We start from the raw sequence: 13,042 nt of genomic DNA on the forward strand, positions 1-13,042 counted from the left end.
GTTGCACATGTGCTAGCTGCATTAAAGTCACACTTGACTGATTCCGCAATGCCTTCAGCTATTTGCAAGTTAATGCACCATCACTGCAGATATAAATATATCTTATTTTTCTGAAAACTATAGCTTTGATATTTAGTGGATGTTTTTGTTATTTTAAGGACCAATAATGCGTATATAAGACACTGTTGAAACAAAGAATTTTTTCCAATAAAATAATCTGCTATACAATATGTCATGAGTCTTATGAGCATAAAATTGAGAAAAAAAACTATCCAAATGGAGATATGGTGGCCAATTAGTTAAGATATGTCAGTTCAAACCCTACTGCAGTTTACAAGTACTGACTTTAGGTCTGTAGTTTTTCTCTGGGTACTCTGACATTCCTCCACCTCTTAAATCTGGCACATGTTAAAATGACCCTGGCTGTTTATAGGACATTAAATCAACTAGACTAAATTATCCAGGTAACACCTACAATAAATAAGCTTAAGTTACATGGGAAGTAATACATTTTATTCTCGATTTGCTTTTTCAATGGAAATGAAGTCCCTCATGGATGATTAATATAGATATCAATTTAATTTAAAAATTAGGAATGTTGGGATAAAATGCAGGAGAAATTAAAAGAGTAAATAGTATTTGTAAATTTAGTTAACTGAATAATCCTAACTGTTCAATAAATTGTGGTATTCATGGACTTTTCTGCTCCATTATATTATACATGTGCTACACACCTAGCGACCTGTCAATATCTCGGTCGAAGAATTCAGAACTAGGGAACATTGACGTCATTATCGTGTTTGTTAAAAATGAGGTCAAATTATTCAAAGCATTTCTTTTTCACCTGGTTAAATTTGTAAAGATATCATACAGCAAGCCAATAAAATGGCTGAAAGAATAAGTGAAATAGATTTGAAAAGATGACCTGTAGCCAGTGATAAGTGTAACACAAGTAAAAAGATACCCTGTAGACAGTAATAAGTGTAACACATCTTGATATATGTGACAGACCAACATTTTATATGTAACAGTCCATCCCAGTATTTCGAAATATCCACACCTGTAGCCGAAACCAGTGCTGGGAATTTCCAAAAATAGATCTGAATCATATGTCTGTGAACCCATATAACACTTAACAGGTAGGTCATCCTGACTCGTGTATCAATCACAATCAGGCGATTTATTGGGAGACATTTATGATCGATGAGTACATGTGTGTGTTGTTTTCACAATATTATAATCGCCAACACAATGTATGATAACATATACCAGCTTTTCATTTAATACCTTGGTGATATCAATTATCGGTAATTAGTACTATTATTCTGCAATGTCATGTGATTTGAAATTTAATTCATTATGCCCTGCCTTAAAACAAGGGTAATTAAATAGAATTACTTATGTCTATTGCATTTTGGCTCATCATATCCCAGTATAGTACCTATATATGTTGGTGTTAAGTTGTTAATTAACATCTGACAACCATATTTAATTTTGACCCATTTCTTAAATCATGATTTAAAAGATGCATATACATGTATAGCATTCAAGCTATAAAATTGCTTTTTGTTATATTCATCTACCAATTTAGGAAATTTTGCTGAAAAAAACCATGTACATTTTTTATATATTTTCCATAAAAATTTGAAATGTGTTTCTACCTTGAATGTCTCAGGAGAGAGTTATTAAATTGCCTTAATGTTTTCTTCAGATCTTATACATCAACAAACTAAAGTGACTTTAAAATCATTAAGGTGGAATGGGCTAAATAAAGTGTTTTATGTTCAGATTAGGTGTTTCGGGTGAAATTTTATGTAGTGGGTCCCGCTAACAGCATGTAATGCTATTTGTGATCCTATATCCATTTATATCCCAACCATTAATTCATTTGAAATAGATAAGAGGTTGGAGTTGGCATATTTGGTAAATTCCATTTTTTATCATGACTAAAAGAGATATATGCTATTTCAGGACAATTAAGTTGCTTTTGTTTGTGTTTTTATAAAATAGACAGGGATGGGTGGTCTTATTACCGGGCGTGAGCTTATTACAAAATAAATATGGTAGGTAATGCTCCATGTATAGCAGAAGGAAGTTCTTATCGCCATTTCCAGGTATTGCAGGTTTATTACCAGATAGCGAAAGGAAGTTCTAATTGTCGTTTTATTTGCAGGTTTACAAATAAAGTGGACAACAGAGGGTCTAAAAATGATTGACGTACGACGAAGTCCGGACACAGTGGAAAGGAGTCTGGGTAGTGAGCCCTCTCTCCCCAGCCCTCACAGTAGCGAAGGTGACCCCCACACAACTGTCTCCACGACAACGGTAAACAAGTCTCCGCCCCTGCCACATCTGGAGCACCCCCACCACCATCACCATCCCTCAATGGACACTTCGTCACTCTTAGCCATGTCTAGTCAAGAACCAACGTCTTCAGGTACTTGTAGATTATTTCTCTATTTATTTGTATTGTACTGAACCTCCCTCTTCAGTAGACACATTTGTGTTGTCAAGTCAAGTATTATCATTTTCCGATACCAATGACATTATTTCTATGAAACTTATACCCAGCTATCACCCCTATATAGCTACTGCCAATGTGTCTAGCCAGTAGTTATCATCTTCGGGTACAAATAAATTCTGTGAGTCTAATACCCTATTACTACATCTATGTAGACACATGGTGTAGTTCAAAAATGAATTATTTGTCTTTGGATACCCTACTTCCACCTATCTATAGACACTTCAATTGTGTTCAGCCAGAAGCCATTATATTCAGGTACTGACCATGTATATTATAACCCTTCTCATCCCTCCATAGATACTTTGTCCATGTCTAGCCAATAGCCATCTTGCTCTTACAAATGGATTACTTGCCTATGTATATCATACCCTACCACACCCTGTATAGATGCTAGTTATGTCCTGTCTAGCCAGTACAGATGAATTACCTGCCTATATATAGTACAGTAGGTCATCCCACCCACTACCTCTTTCTGGTGCTTCCTCGTTACATGTCGACTCTAATAACCCGACATCATCAGGTAGACCTGATATCTATGTGTGCAACATCTCTTGTAATTGTCAAATATCAGGCAGGTAAAATATAGCCAGTGTAACATTGTGTGGGTGGCATCCGATGTCTTCTTACCAGACAAGTGTCATTTGACCCCCTCCCCCCATCTCCACCCACAATAAATTGTTCCGTTTGTCGTCCGTCATTATGTAAGCCACGCCCCCTTATCAGCACGGAGAGAATTGATGCTTTCGATGAAATTGACATATCAATTATATGTACAGTCAAATCTGCCTTTGTGACCACCTATGTAAATAGACAGCCTGCTTTTTAAGACCACTGCCTTAGGGTCACAAATGGTTATTTAGTTTCAGCACAATTTGACCTTTATGGACAGGTTTGAGTGTACTATCAAAACAGTACTGTCTTTGAATAATCTGGAGTTGTCTACTCTTATTAATAAATACTGCTACATGAATTTCATTTGTGAGAATAACATGTGAGAAACCATTTTAGTTCTGCTATCGTGCAAGTATTAACATTTAATACCTTGATTTAAGGGGAGATAATCTTGCTCTTACTTCCCTAAGATATAATGAGAGTTTTTGACTTTTAATTTTTTTCAAGGACTATTGTACCAAATATTAATATAATTATTAAATAAATGTATTGGCATGATTTTTTTCTTTTACTTTTATTCAAGTGTTTAGAATAATTCTAGTGGTTAAAGAAAATATTAAGTTCGAGTTTAACACTGAAAACTGTCAGATTCAGCAATCGAGGTGAAACTTTTGACTTAAGTACTACTTTGTGGTATTTGCTCAATTTTAGCACTATATTCTTGTCTATGCAATTAGATTTATTTCGGTAAAAAATCTATGCAATTACTCTGGTGAGATTTTAGAAAATTTACAGTTGAATTGCCTCTTACCAGTTCTCTCTTTTGACTTTCAGTTGACTTTTGAGCTATCCATATTTCAAATGATGCCCTTTTGTACCTGTTGAGAAATGTTCTCACAATATTGTTTAACATGAGTATACTTAAGGTTTAAATCGACGTCATTATAGAAAACTTAATTATTGCGTGTTTGAGTACATGTGTACTTGCTACCCCTGACTATTGTAGAATTGATTCAGATTAAGCTGACGAGCTCTGGTCTGAACACAGTTGTAGTTTTACCAAAAGTACATTCCCATCATTAGCCTAGATTATACAGAATTTTTTTATACATATTTTGTTTCCTAAAAAAAAAATAAAAGAGAAAAACAACAACGTGCATGTATCCAGCATTTATGAATTAAATACACATGTTCTCAGTATGATTTGGAAAGATTTATTCTCTTAACAAACAAAGTTCTCTGATCGTTAAGCATTAAGACGCTAAGTTGAAAGGATTAAGGCATGCTTTTGGTAAGAACTCCTGTTTCAATTTAATAAATGATCAACACATTTAGAAAGATTTTCTCTTGATATGTGATAAATAGCTAACACTCGCAGCAATGTATGCAGATGTGAGGGAGTTTTAGTGGTTTTTTTTTAGAGATAATCTGATATATAATACACTGGAGTCATCACAATCAATCTATGTTAATGATGAAAACCAACCCATCAGATTCTCAATTTCTTGATGATCCAAAATTATTAGCCAGATCTATCTTATGTAAACGAGGGTGACTCATAACCTAACGATAACCTGTTTCTATTTTATCAACAGAAAATCTCCCCCTCATTCAAGTATCAATATTTATACTTTATATTTCTTGAGTTATGGGGGCCATTTAGCATTACCCACGGACCATCCTGTCACAGTCCACCGAATATCCTGTCACAGCCCACCGACCATCCTGTCACGGCCCACTGACCATCCTGTCACAGCTAGTCCACTGACCATCCTGTCCTGGCCCACTGACCATCCTGTCATGGCCTACTGACCATCCTGTCATGGCACACCGACCATCCTGTCACAACCCACCGACTATCCTGTCACGCCCATCGACTATCCTGTCACGGCCCACTGACCATCCTGTCACGGCCCACCGACCATCCTGACTCTTCCTATTTATATTTGTCATGGTTTATCGTGACCACTGAATAAGTTCACTCTTTAAATTATTTCTTTATGTTTTTCTTAAGCTTGAGTGTAATTATATATATCCCCTACAATTAAGGTTTTTTTTTTATTTTTTTTTTTTTTTTGGGTGGGGGGGGGGGGGGCGTTTAAACATGGACTCAGGTTGTGTGTGTGTCTGTCTGTAGACATAACAATTGACTGACTACTCCTCCTCAACTACTGGAGGAATTTCAACGAAACTTGATGGCAATAATCTTTGGCAATAATCTTTAACAGTGTAGGTGTATGTAATCGTTATCTGAAAAAGATATCTTGACCTTTTTCTTTAGTTACAAAACAAACAGCTACTCCTCCTAAACAGTAAAACTTGGTGACAATAAATGCTTGTACAGTGAAAATGTGTGTAATTGATATTGGAGGAGCTAAAGTTACCATAACTTAATCATGTCACCAGAGAATCCCCTTCATGGTCACAACAAGTTGGGCCCATCCTTTTGTTAAACTATAAAATATTTTGAATTGAAGTTGATCCTGAAAATCCATTGCCCCTACCGCCTGAGAGCCCCCTTCAAACTGTCACAATAACTTAAGCCCCATGTTCATCCTAAATATACGCTTCAATTTCAAGACTATTTGAGCCCCTATGCCTTGAGAAAACATACGAATGAAAGGTCACAATAACTCGAGTCCATTGCCCCTACCCCCTGAGAAGCCCCCTTCAACATTTCTGGCTGGCCAGAGTGACAGGAATATACCCCAAACTGTACTTGCCCCTACATTGTGATCGACAATAGTGTATATACAGCTGTAGTAACAATCATATAAAAAAGACATCAGATGTTGTAGTTTAATCAATCACCAGGGCTACAGGGATATTACGTCTAGACAGAGGAAAAACCTCAATATTCCTTCTCTGGTCTGATTAGTGAAAACACTGTTATAAATATCGGTACACCGGTCATAAACCAGGGGTTATGCGGATCAAAGTTTTACCAAATAACATATGCTGGTATTAAAGTTTGAAATTTGAAAGGGAAAAGTTTTCGCTTTGTGCATGTCTCCGTTTCCTTAAATGTCAGTCCGTTTTTACACTCAATATTTCTATAATTTGTCCGATAAAAGGCTGTTGGATCTCCTTAGTAAATAATTTCTATGTACATGTAGTAATTCTGCAGACATATTTAATAAAGAACCAGTGTCTATGTTTTGTAAGAACGTTCATTTGAAAGCATAACTGGTTTTCAGATGAAATGAGAAATATTCTACATGCAAAAATAATTTGATATATCAGTAAGTGCTTATTAGAATCATTAATTGGTATTGTGTATATATAATGACTGTTTAGAATGAGTAGAAACACGAGACACAGACAAACCACAGCCAGCTGTGAAGTTAACTTGAATAGATCCACTATTTATATAACTGTCTATAAAAAAAATGATGTACTGTTATCTGTTTATAGGTCGCGTGAACTTGAGGAAAGTGATTAAGGTGTCCCGCTGTACTGTTAAAGTACACGCGACACCAGGGTATATCTTACTCGACTAAATTACACTGTAATGTTGAATGTTTGCTGGAAAAATCGGGTAAATAATCTCTTTAACCCACGCCAAGCATGCATATTGGTGCTTTTTATCTTTAGTAAAAAAAAAAAATTAAATGATGGAAAAGCAGATTTCATCAACACTGATGATGGTCTATTGACGGAACTTTAACATGCATCCATCAACCGTAATTGTCTTCCATTTATAGGTCTTGCTCATAATCACGGCAACGACCATTGACTTGTGTTTTTATAGAAGGCGGGGTCTGAGTGATTAACCAATCAAGTGATAGATAGCATGGGACTCTTAAGTAGCGAAACACCGCCGCGTTCATATAGCACTTACTTGAACATGGCACTGTAATTACTATATAACGTGAAAAATATAAAGACTATGGTGTCATTTGTTGCTGCAAACCTGTAGCTTTGAAGTATTTCTATATTCACTGTAAATTTTATTTATTTTACATTGATTTCAAAACAAGTAATATAACCTATATAAATCACTTTTGATGGCCCGGATGTAACAGTGCAATGGGTCTAAGAGTTGGTGGAAACCGGAGTGCCTGGAGAAAACCCATCTGATCGAGCAGGTGACCCTAACCTTTTCACGTCCATGCCGGGGATCGAACCCCCACCGACTAGGTGAAAGGTGATTGTCCTAACCACTGCACCGCTCGACCACCCTATTATGATTAATGTTAGCACATATTAAGAATCATTTTCTTGCTTTTCTTTCAAAACAAAAGTGAAAAATATTTTTATGATTATGTGATACTGTTAAGGAAACTTGTGCCAAATCCCATTCTGAATAAATGTTGAAATAAAATGTGTTTAAATCAATAGGGACATTATTGCATAAGAATTAAAAAAAATAAAAAAATCTGTGGAAGTGATCAGAAACTAATTTGTTTATGCTCTTTCTGTTTACCTTGGTGCTTTTTAAAAACAATTTTTCCCAAAAAGTTTATGTAGTGGTAACCTTAAATATTCACAATAGAGAAAAAAAATCCTATTTTACTGTTTTCTTAAGCTTTTTAAAGAAAATAGTGCAGAGTCATTTGGCCTACATTTGTGACCGGTAAGTAAGCTAAGTGATGCAGCATTTCATTATTCAAAGCGAGTCATGCACAACTATCTGGACCATTTGTCACAATCTTGTGAATTTGTTATGCCATTTGATGACATATCAAATGTCTTACTTTGTTGATATCAGTCAAAATGTCTGCAAACTTTTCTAGGTCATAACAAAAAAAATCCTTGTTAGAAATTAAATGTATCTTATAACTTTGAAGTTTTTAAATAAAGTTTAATTTGTTTTTGGATTTTAAATTTTGAGCCAAACTATGAATTGCTATTGGTTCTGAGAATTTTTGATGATATGGAAATTTATTACATGTATTAATCTTAAGTGTTTCTTATTTCATTAAGTTTAGGATAAATTCAGAATGAATTACCTACACCAGGGATTTTTTGCCTGTATCAAGATTATCATATACAATATTGACTTGTTTGCTAAAATCTGAAAATAATTAAGTGGATATTATTATATATAATATATAGTTGTGATCTATGTCGAATATATGTAATATTTAAAATTTACAAAAATAAGAAAATAGATAAATAACACTTACAATTTTTATGTGTAGGTCAGTGTGCCCTGATGACATGGGTCTCCAATCATAAATCTTCCCAAAGGATACATGTATTTTTTGTTCCCATAGAAAATCTTTAATTTTAATTTTCTTCTGAAATTTTTATTCTCATTATTATATAATAAATACCAGTATAGGTAATATAAGTTATTTGATATTTGCTGTCAAAATTAGAAAAAAAATCCTCGTTAGAGTCAATTAACAAATTCTAATGCATATTTATAATGATCTATTCGAATGAGATATAATCAGTACTAAAAGGTGACATAATTAAATCAACACTATATCAGTAAGTTCATTGTAATTATCTTTCTGTAACAGATTGACTGTGTCACTTTGTACAAAAGGAAGTCAAATCTCAGACAGAGGTCGTGACCTTTGTCCCTGCATGTGCTTGTTGTCACGATATGTCTTTGTACTGGTGGTTTCAAATATGATTATGAATTGCCTTTCTGAGAAACTGATAATGCCAAAGGTCACTGTTGAAAAAATATCCCAGAATCTGCTTTTATATTAAACTTAACATCTGAAATTTCAAAGAAATTCAAAGTAATATAATACTTATGTCAGAAAAAGTTTTGATTTTGATTTGCTAGCTGTCTTGATTTTATGATTGATAGGTCAAAATCTGTCAAAACAACAATTTTGTTTTTGCAATTTTGAAGGATCTGTATTATCATCGGAACTGCATACAAAATATTTTGCATTCTGTATATATTATTTCATATTAACAATCAACGACTTTCTGATATTGACCAAAAAAGGATGATATCTTTTATCCAGCTACTAGCTATTTGTTGGACAAAGTATTAGGTGTACTTTTTAAAACTTGCAGAAAGCACTTTACTTAGAGACTAAGTTGTAAATTCGTTGATAATGGCAAAACGATAATGTACAATGTTAAAGTTGTCAGAACCCTGAAGAAATTGTCTGAAAATTCATCTGAACTAACGTGACTTTGAATGAGTAACCAAAGAAATGATTTGAATAAGATTGGTTCTTATTAAGTATGCTCTTAGGACCTTTATGTAGGTCTCTTGTCCACATAAATTTCCTTGACTTACGAAATACGTTCTAAATATACATGTTGTTTATATCTCCTGTGTAATGATGTCAAAGATTGGTGTCACAGAGACATCTTGTTGTTCAGAACTCCTGTACCTTGATTCTCGTGGTAAAATCAGCTACAGTTAATATAAATCAGATAGTTGTTGCTGTACTTTTATTAAAGCAGAATATTAAAGGTTTTTTTTGTTTTTTTTTCCTAACTTCAGACATTTGAGTAAATTTAAATAGAGCGTTGGATCAATGGGGTCGACTTACGCAAGCTTTCACTACTGTTATTAAAGTGAAACCTAATGTGTGAAGCATGCCTCCTGTTTCCCTAATTCATGAACGGTAATAGTGCATATGACATGTGAGGAATTCTGCAGTATGCCGGGGGCTAGTGGGGGTATTCAGTTGTAGGGATACATCAGTAGAGTTCGGTATTGTTAGGCCTATAATAATTCCTGTTAGCACCTGATAAGGAAAGTTAAAGGCTAAAGCTGCAAAACACTCTGTGCAAGAGTGCATGGTGTTTTTTGTTGAGGAACCAAGACTTATGTTGCGTAGGCTCCTGTGTTAACAGAAACTACTGCTGCAAATGTATCTTACCTAAATCTACACTTTGTTATTTGCTCTTAGAAAAACATTCTGCATGCATTCTTGGGATTATTCAGAGTTGAAGAGATTGAACTGTTGTAAAGTATCAGTGTAAGGTACTTTATAATACGTTATATTTTTTTCGTTGAAAAATAGTTGTAAATTAATCAAAGGCCCGAGTGTATTGCTCGATGGCTTATCATGCAATGTAAATTTAATGAGCCGTGCAGATTTTGCAAAAGTGCATCATTGTATAGCGATATAACACAGACAACTGTACTAATCATCGCGTCGCGGCTGGGTGGGTAAACGTTCCACATCATTTCCATATATGACATCGATCCGCGGCGCTGGTGCTAAACATTTTGTAGGTAAATATCCTAGACATATTCTCATCAGTATGATAGTGGCTTTTTTGGTGTGCTCTGTGGTTTGGGAAGTTTGTCCGGCCAAGAGGACGGTGACGTGATGTAATAATGATGCCCTACTCTCTCAACGAACTCTGATGTAATTGATGTCTAGGAAGTATTCAAGCAAGTCTTATATTGTTGGCCGGCAGGCGTCTGGTAATCCTCCTGTCGCAGTACAGTCATCTTAACACTGAAAAATGAGGAGAGAATACCTGTACTGTCATTCAGAGTAGTTATTGAAAAACTTCTGTAGACTCAAATTACGGCTAACTATAAAAATGTTAAGCTGGTTATTGTCATAAAAGTATGAAGATAATAAAAAGTTTTCTATGAAAGTAGACTGTGATATATTATATAAAGTTAACAGTGCGTTGAAAACCTTTTTTCCTGTTGTGTCTGGGAGTTAGATAAAGGTCCAACATATATACATACAAATGTTTAGGATCCCTGGCCATTTGTGGCGTTTCCGATTATCAGGCTAACTTGGCTGATGAATGGCAAGGTGAAGACGTCTATATGTGTAGGATGATGGGAGTTTTTAGGGCGCCATATTGATCGTTTTCTGGACCCATTGATTTACTGACCATGATAAAGTAAAATTGAATGTCAGCATATATTTATTTGATGTGACAAATATTTAGTTTGATGATTTGTCTAGGCGGGACGCCTTACTATCCAATATGTTATTGTTATGTAACAGTTGATATGTCATAAATCAGACACTGTCAAACTAGAACACAAGCCACCTGTAGCTTCTTATTCATTTTCATACACATCAATTTCAGTTTTTCTTCATATTGCTTAATTTCTTGACTTGATCATTTTTCATATATACTTCAAAGATGCTAAAATATCTCAATTATTTTTGAGGCCTTATTAAAAAAAAATTTTTTTTCTTTTGAATGGGAAACGAAACAATTAACTTAATATGCTTTTGTAAAAAAAATATACATATTTTAGCAATATCGTATTTTGAAGCTGCCAATGCTGTGTGTTTTGTGATCTTAGATATATCAGTTGTTGTGTTCAAAGTCTTGTCTTAGTTGTGTCAGTTTGAGGACGTGCCATTGTCCTGTGTCTACTGTGACCATTAATGTATCAGTTTGGAGAGGTATCAATATCCTGTGTCCACTGTGACCATTAATGTATCAGTTTGGAGAGGTTTCAATGTCCTGTGTCCACTCTGGCCTTTTATGTAAACAGTTTTGAGAGGTGTCAATGCCCTGTGTCCACTGTGGTCATTGATGTATCAGTTTGGAGAGGTATCAATGTCCTGTGTCCACTGTGGCCATTGATGTAACAGTTAAGAGAAGTGTCAATGCCCTGTGTCCACTGTGGCCATTTTTGTATCAGTTTGGAGAGGTGTCAGTGCCCCTTGTCCACTCTGGCCTTTTATGTAAACAGCTTGGAGAGGTGTCAGTGCCCTTTGTGCACTCTGGCCTTTTATGTAAACAGTTTGGAGAAGTGTCAATGTCCTGTGTCCACTCTGGCCTTTTATGTAAACAGTTTGGAGAGGTGTCAGTGCCCTGTGTCTACTTTGTCATTAATGTATCAGTTTGGAGAGGTGTCAGTGCCCTGTGTCTACTGTGGCAATTTATTTATCAGTTTAGAGAGGTGTCAGTGTCCTGTGTCTACTCTGGCCTTTTATTTATCAGTCTGGAGAGGTGTCAATATCCTGTGTCTACTGTGGCAATTTATGTAAGAGGTGTCAATGCCCTGTGTCCACTCTGGCCTTTTATGTAAACAGTTTGGAGATGTGTCAGTGCCCTGTGTCCACTGTGGTCATTTTTGTATCAGTTTGGAGAGGTTTCAATGTCCTGTGTCCACTCTGGCCTTTTATGTAAACAGTTTTGAGAGGTGTCAATGCCCTGTGTCCACTGTGGTCATTGATGTATCAGTTTGGAGAGGTATCAATGTCCTGTGTCCACTGTGGCCATTGATGTAACAGTTAAGAGAAGTGTCAATGCCCTGTGTCCACTGTGGCCATTTTTGTATCAGTTTGGAGAGGTGTCAGTGCCCTTTGTCCACTCTGGCCTTTTATGTAAACAGCTTGGAGAGGTGTCAGTGCCCTTTGTGCACTCTGGCCTTTTATGTAAACAGTTTGGAGAAGTGTCAATGTCCTGTGTCCACTCTGGCCTTTTATGTAAACAGTTTGGAGAGGTGTCAGTGCCCTGTGTCTACTGTGGCAATTTATTTATCAGTTTAGAGAGGTGTCAGTGTCCTGTGTCTACTGTGGCAATTTATTTATCAGTCTGGAGAGGTGTCAATATCCTGTGTCTACTGTGGCAATTTATGTAAACAGTTTGGAGAGGTGTCAATGCCCTGTGTCCACTCTGGCCTTTTATGTAAACAGTTTGGAGATGTGTCAGTGCCCTGTGTCCACTGTGGTCATTTTTGTATCAGTTTGGAGAGGTTTCAATGTCCTGTGTCCACTCTGGCCTTTTATGTAAACAGTTTTGAGAGGTGTCAATGTCCTGTGTCCACTGTGGTCATTGATATATCAGTTTGGAGAGGTATCAATGTCCTGTGTCCACTGTGGTCATTGATGTATCTGTTAAGGGATATGTCAGTGTCCAACATTTGAGTAGATGCATCTGTCTTGTTTCTATCCATGTCAGTGTCCTTTAAGTTGCCAGTATCCTGTGTTAGTGTTAATTACTATGCACTAATACCCTGTGTCAGTGAGGGACTACTGTGGGGTG

General features: G+C 35.8%; 1 protein-coding gene across 4 annotated transcripts in view; it reads left to right on the forward strand.

Annotated features, from left to right (window-relative positions):
• The window catches only part of LOC138323623 (nuclear receptor subfamily 1 group D member 2-like), a 116,496-nt gene that overhangs the window by 53,832 nt on the left and 49,622 nt on the right, over positions 1 to 13,042 (forward strand). For all 4 annotated transcript variants that reach the window (XM_069268357.1, XM_069268356.1, XM_069268354.1 and 1 more), the window contains exon 3: positions 2,174 to 2,437. In XM_069268357.1, the coding sequence (XP_069124458.1) occupies positions 2,174 to 2,437 (264 nt within the window). The remainder of the gene's footprint in view (positions 1 to 2,173; positions 2,438 to 13,042) is intronic.

Source organism: Argopecten irradians, chromosome 5 (assembly GCF_041381155.1).
Source record: "Argopecten irradians isolate NY chromosome 5, Ai_NY, whole genome shotgun sequence".
In the NCBI taxonomy this organism is placed as follows: Eukaryota; Metazoa; Mollusca; class Bivalvia; order Pectinida; family Pectinidae; genus Argopecten; species Argopecten irradians.